The sequence below is a fragment of the Microcebus murinus genome, chromosome 7 (assembly GCF_040939455.1).
Source record: "Microcebus murinus isolate Inina chromosome 7, M.murinus_Inina_mat1.0, whole genome shotgun sequence".
NCBI classification, from domain to species: domain Eukaryota; kingdom Metazoa; phylum Chordata; class Mammalia; order Primates; family Cheirogaleidae; genus Microcebus; species Microcebus murinus.
Genome location: NC_134110.1, coordinates 11,830,246 through 11,846,398, shown reverse-complemented (window position 1 = coordinate 11,846,398; position 16,153 = coordinate 11,830,246). Strand labels below are relative to the sequence as shown.

At 36.4% G+C, this 16,153-nt stretch overlaps 1 protein-coding gene across 4 annotated transcripts in view; it reads right to left on the bottom strand.

Moving 5' to 3' along the window:
• MCTP2 (multiple C2 and transmembrane domain containing 2) overlaps positions 1-16,153 on the bottom strand; it is a 233,004-nt gene that overhangs the window by 43,280 nt on the left and 173,571 nt on the right. For all 4 annotated transcript variants that reach the window (XM_076004796.1, XM_076004797.1, XM_076004798.1 and 1 more), the window contains 2 exons: positions 3,659-3,781; positions 983-1,024 (listed from right to left, as the gene is read on the bottom strand). In XM_076004796.1, the coding sequence (XP_075860911.1) occupies positions 983-1,024; positions 3,659-3,781 (165 nt within the window). The remainder of the gene's footprint in view (positions 1-982; positions 1,025-3,658; positions 3,782-16,153) is intronic.

Genomic DNA, 16,153 nt, shown 5'->3' with positions numbered 1-16,153 from the left:
GCTTGCCTAGGACTATTCATATTCAGTGACTATCACTCAGAAACTACTAACATCAATTCATCAAGAAGAAAGTTGGAACTGTCATAAAAAGGTCAATTCCATTTTTAAAAATATTATACTTTTTTTCATTATTTTGCTATTAGTAATCATCTTAGCACAACAAATAAGATGTGCTTTGTAATGTACCCGATTTGCTTCAAATGGGCAAAACCATCTGGTCTACTCAATTAATTTTAAGGCTCTTTGTGTCATGGAGCCAGTGTTTTTTAATTAATTTCTATTCTATGGGCATTTAGATTGGCTACTTACTCTTAAGGTCCCCCCCTTTTGCCCTTCCCTCTCCCACACGCCTCCTACATGCTACCGTCACTAGCCCCCTATACCCACAGGCACTGGGGACTGGAAGTCCATTAAGCTAGTAGCATCTCATTTGGCACTTCACTTCTTTCATTTTATTCCAGAAGGTTTGTCTGAAAGCATAATGACAACAAAAGCAGCAGATTTGAGAGATTCTCCCAGGAGAAGAAAAAGGACAGATGTACACAGACATATAGCTGAAAACGCTGCCAGCAACAGCTGGGAAAGTGACAGGCGCGGAAGTGGGTGACCACCCCACAGAGCGCAGACATGAACCTAAAGGAACAGCAATTTCGCTTGATTTACTTTTGACTTCCTAGGCTACCTTTTATCTACAAAGGGGAAGGCTAATCTTGGCTTGCGTCCAATGAAAGGCCTCATACAGGTATGCTTTTTATAACATTTCAATTATTCCTTCTATTTTACTCCTTTCAAACTCATTTTAAAAATTCTTAAGAAGGCATATCGTTTTTTTTTAAAAAATTACAACGATATTACTATCCTGGTCACTCCATTATATAATGCTTTTAAAAAAAAAGGAGAGTTAGAGAGACTCAACCAGGAAAAGTGCTATCTGCTGACAACATTAATGTTCCTTTTTATGTTCTTTCTCGAGCACACTCACCTTGTCATCTTCATCCTCATCGTCATCTATGTCTGTGCCCTCCTGAAAGGGAAACCCACAATGTGTTAACAAAACATCCACCCAAATGACCACATGCAAATTAAACTCATGCACATTAAGATTTTCTACAGAATTTAAGCATTAGTATTTTTTAATGCATTATAACCTCTTGAAAAAAAAAAACCAGTTTAAAGTTCAGGGGCACTGTAGCAAGACTATAAACAATATGCATAATCTACATAAAACTGTTAACTATAAATAAAACTATTAGGCCAGTGCCCTTTGAAGGCATCCAGCTTTAAAAAGACATTGCCAAATCGTACTTTCTGTAAACAGTGCTGTTCTCATTCTGACAAATGAACCAACTGCTGTGTCAAGGCTGAGAATACCATACTCCGCTTGTGCTAGGCTTATTGTTATAATGACTGCTCTCTCCCTTTGGGGCCATTACTGAAACATTAGACAGTAGAAAATGCATTAGTCTAAATATAATCAATCTTAAGAATAAGTTAAGAATAAGGTTTCTACGTGGTATTTTTATTTTGATTGGGTTGGGGCTGGAAGGGGTAGGTGAGGGAAGGGGAAGAAACTCAAGGCTCCCGTCTGTACTTGAGGGTGACTGGCTTTAGCTCAGATGCCACAGCACCAGCTGTGCTGCTAATGGATTTGTTCAGATTAGTTTTAAAATCTTGGCTATTTAATAGGCAAGTTTAAATCACAGCACTGCAATGTTTAAAACTGAACTCATGTTGGTACACAATCGAGCAGGCTTGGTAGTTTGGAAAGAATGCTCAGACTAGACAACAGGGTCTATTTCCATCTTGAACACTTAGGTTTCTGCTTAACCTTGCAAATGTCAGGCATGCTGTTTAGATGTCATTGTTCCAATAGTAAAAAGAATTGTCAATATCATGCTCTTAAAAGGGAGTAACTCTGAAGTATCCAGAGAGTACTCTGTTATATTCCATAAAAGCACTGAACACGCATCAAGAAATTTCTCCAGGGCTGGTACAGCCCTACCTCCAAGAATTCTCCTGAGATTCAACTGGCAGTTTGTGTGACACTCATCAATCCTCTGGGGAACTAACCTATCCACTACTGGCAGCTAGCATGTCTCATGAAAGCCAACGGATAAACAGAAGTGTAATGAAAACAGGTTATGGGAGAAAAAACACTGTAATTGGGAATTTGAAGTTTTCAGCTTAGAACATGATTCCAGCACTTTTTTGCATTGTGGTTTTGGCAAATCACCTGCCACTATGAGCTGTAGTTTCACCAAGCATAAAATGAAAATAGTTCTTGCCTCCTTCATAGTTGTGTCACCAAGATTAAATTAGGGGATGAATTTGAATGTTTAGTCAATTAAAAAGGCTATATACACACATACATGTTTATATATATATACATACAAGTATATGTGCACATTACACAAGTATATGTGCATGTTCAACATAACTGTACACATGCACAGATAGACATACTATAAACACATTATATACATAGCAGGCAAAATAAAATCTGATTAAACATTATAAAACTGTAAGTTGACAGCATTTGTTATTAGAGATGTTTCTCTCTGAAAATCTACCTTATCTATACTTCTGTGAAAGCTAGTCCTTACATTGACTTCAACTTTAAACCCGTTTATTTATTAGATGGTTCTATTATCCTGCTGATATATATCTATGGCTATTGCATTAAATAATCACAATCAAACAGAATGGAATTCTGAAATTGCCTGACACTTTTACCTCCCAGCATGACACTCATTTTCCCCACCTTCCTTCCAGCCTAAATGAAACCAGAAATATCCCCTAAATTTATTTCCAAGATGATTTTTTTTTAAAAAATGAGGACATAAAGAAAAGTAGGTGACAATTGAATCTTGGGAAACTTGATGTGAGGGTAATCTTTCTAGAAAGGGAATGATCAAGTCTTGGAACTTTAGATTTTTATCTTAAAAGCTTGGTTCTTGAATCTGGAACACCAAGATTACATAAAAAAGCCAGCCTGTAAGTTCCTGAACACCTGGGGCAGAAAAAAAAGTCCTATGAGGTGGAGTGGGGTGGGGCAGGGGCAGGATAGTCAAAGGAGGAGGATACGGAAGAGAGGGTGAGGGATGTCTTTGAGAAAGGTTCTTTGTCTTTCTTCAATACAACAGGGAATTTGAGAAATCCAACACAAACTTGGGCACTGAGAACAGAGGGTCAATGCATACCCATTTTCTGATTGCCCTGGAAGTCAGCAAGCCTCCAAGCACCTCTTGCAGCTTTCAGGCCATTGACAGCGCTGCATGAGGTGCCTTTGTGGAAAGGCCTGAGTCAGCGCCATAGTGCTCTGTGTGCCCTGGAGGCGCTCAGAGGGCCACCAGAGGTTTTTCTGCAGTGGTTGAGAAAGTTATTCACTGGAACCTTACAGAGAAAGAGATGGGCACATAGAGATGTGCTACCAGCATGGAAATCATGACCAGGACCCAGAGGGGCCCCTCATGTCAACACTGTAGGCAAGGACTCAGGACACCTGATAAAAGACCCTCACTGCAAAATGGATATATGTTGTAGGGCTGCACCTCACAACTCAAACAAAATGCACTTGGGCCATGATTTGGTGGTGGTTGTTTATTGCTGATTCATTTTTCTCAGGTCCAATGTCAGAACTCTTTGGATCTCGGCTTACCTGGTTGTCCTGGGCGATGCTGACCTTGCCTTTTGTGGGTCTGATGAAATTGTAGACAAAGATCAGCAACAATGCCAAGGGGATCATGTATAGTTCAAAATTCCAGACGGTGACCAAAAATACCTGATTTGAAGACAAATAAGGACCGTATGACTACTTGATAAAACAACAGGGGGACAATCTTAAATTCTTTCTCATTAACTTAAAGAGGTTAAATCTGGGACTCTATAGGATCTCTTAGAAACAGTTTCAAAGAGGTACATACACACACACACACACACACACACACACACAATGATCAACTGTATTTTAGAATTGGCAGCAGAATGAGGAAGAATATAGAATGAGTTGGACAGTTGCAATCTGCAATAGACAGATATAGTAGCCTCCTATCTTGAAACCCCATTACCCCCATCGACCCTGTTACTTTTTTTTTTTTTTTTTTTTTTTTGCGCTCCTGGATTTGAACATATTAGAATTTAGGGAAAGCAGTATGAAAAAATACAAAGTCGTGGAGAGGCAGGCCACAGGCCAAACTGTGCCAATAGTGACGTTTCTTTAAAGTGGAGAGTGATTACTTTTTAAGTTGGCTGTCAATGTTGAAAAATCCAAATATTTCAGATAAAAATTTCAGATTTCCAAATTCTCTTTAAGAATCTTAAAAATCTACCAATTTTGAGGCTGTATAGCCACAAGAAAATGATCAGCTAACAGTGTCTACATCAGAAAAGTTATGCATTTACCTGCCCAATTTCTACCAACCTCTGAAATTTGTGACTCCTCACATAGATGCGGGCAAGTGAGTTTGAGGTTTGAATCAGGTGCCTACGCCACAATGGTTGTTAGAGACATGAATGCAGACAAGACATGGCTCTACCTCCACGTAACACACTAATTAGGATGAATAGGATAAGAACACCTGATAATTATAACATGAGGAAGAAGTGAAATCTTGAGCAAATTACTTCAAAACTTGAGCCTTACTTTCTTTTAAAACTCACCAGTAGTATAGAAGATGAAATAAGATAATTTGTCAGCTTGTGTTTGAAAAAGTCACCGGTGTAACACATCAACTCCAAAGAAGCAAATTATTGAATCTTAAATATTAAAACTTCCTTTCCAAAAGCCATATTGTTTTATTGTTAAAAACTTTTTCTAACACTAAAAGAATGGTAGCTATCATATGTTTCTTGTTTATCTTTTTTGTTGTTTCCTATTGTAAATGAAATCATTTCTTCCATTATATTTTTCAAACATCATTATTTGTACATAAAAGCAAATAATTTGCATATATTCGTTTTTTAAATTAAAAACCTTACTGAATTTTCTTTATTTTATCAAACAGTTTTTTATTTCATTCCTTTGGGGTTTCTCAGAAAATAGTCATGTAATCTGCAAATAAGGAATCTCTTGGGTTTTTTTTCCTATTATTTGTAACTTTGTTTTTTTGCTTGCTTAAACTCATTACTTCTACAAAACAATGTTAAATAAAGCTGTTGAGGGAGATATTATGGTCTAACTCCTGGCTTTAATGAAAATGCTCTAATGCTCCATTTTTCTATCATTAAACATAATGTTGGCTTTCAGTTTAAGCTATATAAATCATATCACGTTAAGAATACATACATGCAAACCATTTTAACACTAGAAAATTTACATAAAGGTGACCATTTTATTATTCTTTATATCTTTTAAATATTTCATAAATACTCTTTTGGATATGCTCTAAACTTAATGAAAATATTTTTTAAAACAAGAATACACCCATCAATTCCAACAAGGGTTTAATTTTTATTCTTTTTAAAACCATGAATGGTTGGTGGCTGATTAACTGTGCTTTCAGTACCTTGTGAAATGATAAAAAAAAGGGATTTTTTTCCCTCTCATGTTAAAACATCAATATGAGGTATTGTATTATTAATTTTATAATATCGAAGCAACTTTGTATTTCTCGGAGAAACTCCCTCTTGACTGAGTTATAACGGTGTTTTCGGGTACTGTTGTATTTTATTTGCTAACACTCGAAGGTGTTTTGCATACATGCCCATGAGTTGCATTTTTTGCTTGCTTTTTGTCTTCTGTACAAATTTAAGCATTATAATTATATTGACACCATGTAAAATTTTAGTCCATTCTTTTTCTATGTCCCAGATAATATTTTTATATATCACTAAACATTCAAGAAATACAAGAAAAAAAATACATAGACTAATTTAACAAATACCTATGCACCCCTCTTCCAAGTATTAAGACTTGTTAATGTGCTTGCTGTCATCATTTTTCTGATTATTATTCATTTGTCTAAAAATAAAACATTTCAGATATCTGGTCTCCATTATCAACCCTCCTCAGTCCCATTCCTGTCATTCCCAAGGGCAACCTTGTCCTAAATTTGATGTGAATCCTTGCCACTTCTGAGGCCATTTTAGGCTTATACTAGAAACAACATAAATAGCATGAAAATGTTCATATCAGTCTGCAAATATTTAAACCAATAGTGTGTTTTACAGTTCTATCTATGGTGTATGCATAAACTAAGTACATTCACTTGAACTGATATAGTTCCCATTCAAATGAATGTTCTGCAATTTGTCCACCATACTCTTTTATCAATACAAACTTAGACTAAACAGGCTTTATTTTATTTATTTATTTATTTATTTTTGAGACAGAGTCTTGCTCTGTTGCCCAGGCTAGAGTGCTGTGGCATCACCCTGGCTCACAACAACCTCAAACTACTGGGCTTAAGGATTGCTTAAGCCCAGTAGCTGGGACTACAGGCATGCGTCACCATACCCGGCTAATTTTTTCTGTATATTTTTAGGTGTCCAGCTAATTTCTTTCTATTTTTCAGTAGAGCCACCACATCTGGCCTATTTTTTATGTAATCAAATATGTTTAGGATCTGTGCCTTTAATGTTCAGTGTTCTAATTAAGGAATCATGTTCTACCCTGAGATGATAAAACAATTTCCTTGTGTTTTTTTCTAAAATATATTGTGTGTCTGTGTACGAGTGTTTATATAATCTTTATTCTTTCAATTTTTTGTTTAAATTAGAATAAAAAAATTCCAATTTTATTTTTTCCTTATAAATAGCCATCTTTTACAACTAAATTCCTATAACGATCCCTACTTTTCTTGCTGATCTCCATTGCTACTTCTGTCATATACCAAGTTCCCATATGAGTATTTATGTTGTTTCTGGGCCATCTAAATTCTTCCACTGATAAAGTTCCCTATTACCAAGACCACATTTTTTGATGATAATTTAGTAACCAGATAATCTGTGAGTGAAAAGTCTCTGATACTACACTCTCAAAATTATCTTGGGTATTTTTTCATTCTTTACTCTTCTGTGTGTATTTTAGAAACAATTTGTAAAGTTCAATACAACTCTTGGTAAAATTTTGATCGAACTTGTCCTGAATTTATGTATCAATTTGGAGATAATCCAAATCTTGTATTGGCATTTCTAACTATAAGGATTGTTTATTTTTCCACATATTCAGGATTTCTTTCATGTTTTCTCATAATATTTAATTAAAATACTAAAATATCTCCTCACAACATTTTATTACTTTTAAGCATGCACTTACTGTGCATGTTTGATTATTTCTCTAAGTAACTTAGAGTTCTGATATTATTTTAAATGATAATGGAACCATTTTAAAATTTCTACACTTTAAATTGATCACTGCTGGGTGCAGGAATATTGATTTTTACATGTTGCTCATATTTTTTCTGAACCCTCTTATTGGTTGGAGGAGACTGCAAATATACCCTTCTGAGAGCTGATGTAGAATATTACATAAACTATGAATCATGACAACATTTCTTTTGCCTTCAACTCTATATGTTACTTATATTTTCTCTTAATGCTAAACTTCTTTACATCTCTTTGGTGTGTATGTGTATTTTGGAATACTTTTTGGGTCAATGAAGACTCTTATGTTTATTTCCTCCAGCGTAATAATCTGGCTTGCTTCATCAACTTTCTTTTATTTACTATTTTATAATATACAACCTTTTCCTATATTTTTTTTTATCTTTTCAAAGATTTCCTTTATGTTTGTTTGTTTTATACAATAAAACATAGCAAACAGTAAATAGTAATTTCTTTACTAGATAAAACTAGAGTTTTCCTAGTTGTCACCTTTTCCCCTTTCTCTGTTCTTAAATTTCTTTGGGGATTAGGAGTTTTAACTGTATACTAAATAGTGGTTGTTTCTAAATATCTATCTACTGAGTAAATGGGATTTTATTATTCTTTTAAATTGCTAAATGTAACTTCAAATAAGCATCTGACATAAAGCTGAGAATTTTCTCGATTATTAAGCTATGTACATCTTTGATAAAATTACTTGAACATCAACCAATATTAAAGGGATGGCTATATTAGGAAAACACCTCATTTGACATAGCATTTGCCTCTATCAGGTATAGTTAAGCAATCCTAGACGTGTTTTGCAACACAAATTGAGTTATATTTAAATATCACATTCAAACAGTCCAAAATTCTTTTAGAGTGAGACCATAGTATCTTTGCATATATTTTTAAACTCAGTGCATAATTCCCACTTCTATAAAGTTTGTTTCCCAACAAATGTATCTTCCAGGATAAACAAATGTGAACCCTAGAAAAAACACTTTTAAAGCAGGCCAATTATCTGAGCATCTTCAGGGAAATCGAAACCTTAGAAGAAGAAATTAGACCTGCATGGGGTCACCTGAATGTTTTTGCATCTTTGACCTAAGAGCAACTGCAGTCACAGTGGTGGCACTAGTTGGGTAAAATGCCAATGAAAATTCTGCCATCTCTGTGAATGGAGTAAAGAGGCAAAGCACTCAGGGACGGCCAGGGCCACCATAGAGTACAGAGGTACCTGGAAAGGAGAATGCAAGGAAAACCCCAATTCTGTGTGTGTTCTGCTAACACTGCTAGGCATACATGCAAGGCATGCTCAAAGCAGTCTCATTTGAGATCAAAGCTGCCACCGTAAGAGGTGGGACAGAGTTTGCAGTTTGAGTCTAATAAAGTTAAATGCCTTAAAAAAAAAATCAACCTTGTTTAGAAGAATGTAGTAGAATCTAGAGTCTCTACAACATAATAGTCCCAATGTCTAAAACACAATTCAAAAATCACTCAAGGGACGATTAGCCAGAAAAATCAATAGAAAGAAACAATAGACACCAACTCCAAGGTAAACTCTATACTGAAATTATTAGAAAAGAACTTCAAAACACCTATAAAAAATACACTGAATGAGGTCATTGAAAATAAACCAATAATAAAATAGTAAATATTAGCAGAAAATATTAAAAATACTGAAAAATAGCAATTGCCCAACTAAAAAATACTCTGATATAAAAATAAATTCAGTGCATGGAGTTAGTAGCAGATTTAAAAATAAAAGTCAGAGAAAATAAAATATATCAAAAGAAATCAGAGAAAAAAGATTAGAAAAAAAGAATGTCTATGGACCATCATCAGACAATTTCAAAAGTTGTAACACAGGTATTTGGAATCTCAGAAACACAGAGACAGGGTAAAAGAGTATAGAATTAATGTCTGAATACATTTCAAATCTGGGAACAGACAAAATTTATAGATGAAAGAGGCTCAGAAAACCCCAGGAAGAGTAAAGAAACCAGGCTTAGGAATATACACCATCATCACACTTATGAAAACCAAAGATAATGAGAAAACTGTGAAAGCAACTAGAGATAAATGACACATTATCATCAACACAATTCGAATGGTCATGGATTTTTCATCACAAATAATGGAGGCAGGGAGACAGAGAAATGGCAATTTTAAAGTGCTAACTAAAAACCAAAAACAGTCAACAGAATTCTATATCTGGTGAAAATATTCTTTAGAATTTATTCACCAATAAATGAATATATCCACACAATGGAACAATACTCAGAAATAAAACAGAACCACCACATATAAAATGCAGAACCATTGCTTGAAGCTTGATTTTCTTTGACACCAAAGCAACTTATCACACTACCATGCATGTCTCCCACATATATGTTCCATGACACAGATGCTGAAGTGACCATATCTCTACCTTCTCCAAAAGTGTAACTTCAAGAAATTGCCTCTAATCTTCAGCCAGAAATATTTTTTCACTTTCTGCCTTAAGATTTGCCATACTTTTAATAAAAAGACATACATGCTAAATCTCACATGGGGGAATGTGACTCATAAAGAAAATTTGTGTTTTTCTGGCGAAAATCCTAAACATTGAAATACCTTAAGGAATCAGTGGTTCCAAGTTAACTGTGATTGAAGAACTTTGCCAGCATTGCCATATAGACACTGGATCAAATCTCTTGAGACAATCCTCTATGTATGTATTGTTTTCTATAGGTATGACATGAGAAGTATGTTACCTCATGTCACAAAAAGTTGTAAAGAACAAATCAGGCTATTTCTGTCAGGTTTCATGAAGTGGTTATGAAGTGGTCTGGAACTAATTAAGTAATCAACCAACTAATTAACTATCTTCTACACATCCAAAAGAATCTCTCCATTTCAAAGTAGTTAACTTGGAATACTGAGTCCAATGAAGGACATAGCTGTTCCCCTAAATATGCTGGATATTCTCATTTTGAATTATCTTAAGATTCTGTCTATCATTTGACAGTGAATTCAAGATTAGGAAATAGCCAAATTATAAGAAGCCATATCTCTGAATAACCCTCAAAAACACTGCATTTTTTAAACACACAAAAAATATGGTTATAAAGATTTGAGTTTGCATTTTGTGGCTTACAACTATCCATGAAAGTAGTGTTCAAAGACACTGAACAATGGAATCACAAGCCACATTTGAATATATATTTTGTTAGGGTTGTTCATACAAAATCACGGGTTATTTTATATCTCTATTTCATAAATAGCTAGGCATGCCACAGAGATTCAGGGATCCAGCCAATATGATCATTATTTACAGCAGCACTTTGACCAACATTGGTCAAATTAACTAGATGATCTTAAATTGCTATTCTACTTTGCAGTCACTTAAGATGACATAAATGCATTAAGCATGTCATAAAATAATTAAATGTTCCTATGTGGTAGGAAATCATGAGAACTTTTTCGCTCCCCATATTTACCATCCATATATACCTAATTTTGGCTAATGAAAAACCTGCTTTCTGTTATGTTAGCCGTTACTACACCCCAAAGCAAATGCTGAGTTTTCAGAAAGAGAATGAAGAGACCCAACATCCACATGCCTTGCCACCAACACAAACTTATCAGGCTACTGGGTTAAAGCAGAATCAAGAGCAACAGCCCAGAGTGCCCAAAGGAATGACTAGGTTGATTTCTTCTGGTTTAACACACTGTGGTTTTCAAAGTCTAATGACTGAAAATGAATACTCTAGAGAGTTAGAAGCGAGTTCATCTGAGGAGTACTGAAGAGGGCCTAACTTTCTGTAGAAAACCCCTGGAGTGGCCCTTGAGGTTATAAATAAATAAGGCAACAAACACACATAAACCCATGGACAGAGTCACACGCACACAGACACACACCTATGCAGACACACACAGACACAGACACACATGCACAGGCATGCTCTTTCAGAATACTGTATAACTCAGTTCAATTGTCATGTTATGATAAAATCTAGACATTTGAAATCAGTGTTACGAAATCATCATACAATCTTTATGAAAAATCATCCTGTAAGTACAGGACATGATTTGTGGAAAAATTCACATATGCATAAAGATTGCAGCATACACATATTGAATAAAGGTGAAACATAGCTATGTTAATTCTGCTCCCCAAAACTTCCGGGGCTAAATAAAGAGAAAACAACAAAATAATTTGTTTTTAATTTGACCAAGTATACATTCATCTCTAAGATAATGAATCATTAAGTAGAACCTTCTCAAGAAGTTATAATTACTTTTATTTTTGTTAAAGGGATGGGTAGAACATGCCTTATGTACCTCTCTACCAAAGCAAAACAATAGAAAAGCAATGATGACAATAGAAAATCTCCAGGTGTTACCACATCCATCTACTTCATTAAAATATTCTCCATTGCTCCCGGATCCACATTATGGCTCTCAGACCTCAGAGTTTAACAGTTAAGACCTGCCTTCAAAGTGAGGCCCTTCAACAGGCTCATATTTGGCAGTATTTCATCAAGCTAATACCCACCACACATTCTAGGTTCCTAATCACACTGCATCATTTGCAAACCCTAGGACACAATATGCTGCTCAGGACTTTGCTTTTGAACAGACCCTCCTCGAATCTGGAAAGCTATGGCTTCCACTGCTTGAGCACTTCCTCCCTTCTGAAGTGTTCCCTCCCTCACGCCTATCCCCTAGCACCACACACTCACCCCATATTCTTGCCACTACTTTACTCCCTGCATACATTCATTACTTGTTTTTCTTTCAGCACTTACTTTTAAACACCTACTATGGACCACATTGATTTGGACACAGGAGTGAACAAAAACAAACAAGAAAACAAACAAAAACAGCCTTCATGTAGCTTACCTTGTATTTGGGAATTGGGAATGAGATCAATAAAATAAATAGGTAAAGTATATATTACATATCAGGGAGTAAAAGAGCCACCATGGAAAAACTAAACAAAACATGGATGAAAAGAAAGGAATACCAAGCAGTGGAGCTGGAATTGCATTTATAAGTAGGGTAATCAAAGACGGCCTCACTAGGAAGGCAATATGTATACAAAGGCCTTGGAGGAAGTATGGGAATCTAGGTGAACAGTGTTTCCTGGAGAAGGCACAGTGTTCTACAAAGGTACAGAGGTGGGACTGTGCCTTCCTCTCATATGCTCATGGACTAGCAAGGACCTCTTCGGTCTGAAGCAGAATGATAAAAAGTGAGGAAGGAACAGCAGCTGGTCTTAAGGGGCATGGCCAATGGCTGTATGGTCTCTTTTATTCTAAGGAAGTTATTAAACTGTTAAGAGTTTCAGGCAGAAAAACAACATGATTTGACTCATATTTAAGAGGAATCACTTTGCCTGCATAATGAGAACATATAAAGAGAACAGAAATACAGATTTCATTTAAAAAGCTATTGCAATGACATTGGTTAGAGTTAATTGTAGCCTAGAATCAAGGTGAGGGCAATGGAATTAGTGAGAAGTGGTCACGTTTAGACTATTTAGAAAGTGGGGCCAGAAGATGTACGAGCACAGCTTAGAGGAGGAGAAGATAAAAAGGAAATGACTGGGAATGGTACCAAGGAGTGGGACTTAAAAAGTTGGAAGAACAGATTTGCCCATTAATTGAGATAAAGTCTGAAGAAGAACAGATTTTGGTGTGTGTGTGTGTGTGTGTGTGTGTAGGAGAGTTTGAGGTGCCCATTAGATGTCCATGTGGAGACAAAGAGTAGATCTTGGATATATGGTTAGAAGTTCAGGGTAGAAGCTAGGGCTAGATACATAAATTTGTGTATTATTAGCTTTCAGACAGCATTCAAAGGTATCAGACTCAATAATCTTAGCAAGGAAGCAACTGTAGAGAGAAATGGCCTAGAATTGATCCCTAGGAAAGTCCAAATTTAGAGTTCAAGAGCATTAGAAGAATCAGAAAAGGAGACCGAGGAGCAGCCAGAGAGAAAAGAATACACCAGGAGATTGTGGCACCCTAGAAACCAGACAAAGTAATTTAAAGAGGAGGATCACAACATATTCCTAGGTATAATAAGATGCTCACTGAGATTTGTTCCTTGATGACTGGACATGAGCAGTTTAGTGGAGTGATGAGGCAAAACAAAATCAGATGAGAGTTTAAGAGAGGACAGGGAGAAGAACTGTAGACATTGAAGAGAAAGAATTCTCTGAAAGGGTTATAAAGAAAAGCAGAGAAATAGGGTGGTGAATGGAAGGGAATATAGCAGTGATCTGGGACAGAGAGAAAATGATGATGCAGGACACAGAAGGAATGGCTGGAGCACTATAGAGTCAGTGGGAAGAGCGGAATCCAGCGGAGGGTTGATTTTAGCAACAGTTCAGTTCATCTGTAGTTACAGAAGAAAAAGAAGATGATACAGGCGTAGTTGTTGGTAGGGAATGAGACATAGAGGGGGAGGTGTAGCAGTGGAGGGGTACTTATATCAGTCATGGTCATCGCATGAAAGTGAGGTCATTACATAAAGCGATGGCTGGAGAACTAAGTGGTGACCAGTTCCTGGCAAGACGTGCATGTCACGGTAGGAAGTTGAGGATGTGATCCTAAACTAAAAAGGAAGTCACTGATGGATTTTTTAAACAAAGAAATGATAGAGTTTGATAATTAACTATTAATAGATAATTCAGGTAGCAAAGTGCCCATAATTATGGGAAGTGGGTAGGAAAATGAAAAATTGAAAAAAGAATTGGGAGGAAACTACAATAACTATGGGGGAAAGACAAGATAGATCACTTTTGTCTTGGATGCTCACAGAAGTTTTATAGAGAATATAGACTTTTATTGGCTCTTAAAATGTGGCTTGAGTTTTGGTTGACTGTGTGGAATCGTGTGGGAAACGACAGGGGTTTTGTGTCCCTTACACTCGGCCACTGAAGTCATTCCCTCCTCCTCCTTCCCCTTTTGGTTGTCTGGTGGAATGAGCCCATTTGTTCCTCTCCCCACTGAGCCTCTCATACCCAAGATCTACTGTGTGTACAGGGATAGGGCTTCCTTCTAGACTTCCTACCCTCCTACCATATACTAAGCAGCCATGGGGGAACAATGAACAAACAAAATATCAAAAATCTTTTAAGTTGCCAATAATGTGTTACTTCTGTATATTTTAATTGCTGTCCTCCCAGCCATTCTCAAACTAAAATGTCTATAATACACAACCCTCTTCCCTCTTCCCAAATGTATGCCTCTCACTGAAGTACTTCTGGTGCCAAAATCCAGGGCTTGCTCCAGAAATCCTCATCCACTGGAATCATCGTGAATGGAAGACTCTCATGTAGGGCCTAGATGTGGTAAGCAGAAAAATGGTGACCCATATAAGTCCATGTCCTATTCCCTGGAACCTGTTACATCACATGACAAAGGGAATTAAGGTTGCAGATGCCCTTAAAGGTGCTAATCACCTGACCTGAAAATAGGGAGATGATCTAACCAATGCAATGACAGGAGTTTTTAAAAATGGAAGAGAGAAGAAGAAGAAGAGAGCCAGGCTGAGGGTGGAAGCAAGGTCAGGGTGATGTGATGTGAGTACTCAACAATCTACCCTTGCTGGATTTGAAGGTGGAAAGAGTCATGAGCCAAAGCACATGGGCAGCCTCTAGAAGTTGGAAAAGGGAAGAAAACAGACTCTCCTTTAGAGAGTCTCTCTCTCCAGAAGAGAACACAGGCCTTCCTGATTCCAGCCCAGTGAGACCTGCATTAGACTTCTCATCTCTGGCACTGTATGACGATACATTTGTGTTACCTTAAGCCACTCAAGTCTATGGTAATTTATTACAGTCACAAAATAAAATACAGTAGTACAGGCATACCTTGGAGATATTGTGGGTTTGGTTCCAGACCACCACAATTAAACGAATATCACAATAAAATGAGTCACACAAATTTTTTGGTTTCCCTTACTGTGGTCTATTAAGTATGCAATACCATTGCGTGTAAAAAAAAAACAACAACAAAAAAAAACATTTTAATTAAAAATACTTTATTGCTAATAAATACTATCATGTGAACCTTTAGCAAGTCACAGTCTTTCTGTTGGTGGAGGGTCCTGCCTTGACATTGATGGCTGCTGAATGATCAGGGAGTGGTTGCTGCAAGCTGAGATGGATGCGGCAATATCTTAAAATATGTCAATAATGAAGTTTGCCAAATATGTCAATAATGAAGTTGGGCCCTTCCTTTCATGAAGGATTTCTCTGTAGTATGTGATGCCATTTGATAGCATTTTATCCTCAATAGAACTTTCTTTCAAAGTTGGAGTCAATCCTCTCAATCCCTGCTGCTATTTTACCAAGATAATGTAATATTCTAATTCATTTGTTATCATATCAACAATGTTCACAGCATCTTCACCAGTAGATTCCATCTCAAAAGAAAAAAAAAAAAAAAGGAAACACTTTCTTGGCTCATCCAGAAGAAGCAACTCCTCATGTGGTCAAGTTTTCTCATGAGATTTAGCAATTCAGTCACCTCTTCAGGCTCTACTTCTAAGTCTAATTCTCTTGCAATTGGCACCACATCTGCAGTGACGTCCTGCACTGAAATCTGGAAACCCCCAAAGTCATCTGTGAGGGCTGGAATCCATTTCTTCCAAACTCCCGTTAATGCTGATATTTTTACTTCCTTGCCTGTATCATGAGTGTTCTTAATGACATCTAGAATGGCGAATCCTTTCCAGAAGGTTTTCAATGTACTTTGAGAAGATCCATCAGAGGAAACACTGTCTACGGCAGCTATAGCTTTACAAAATGTATTTCTTAAATAATAAGACTTGAAAGTAGAAATTACTCCTTGAACCA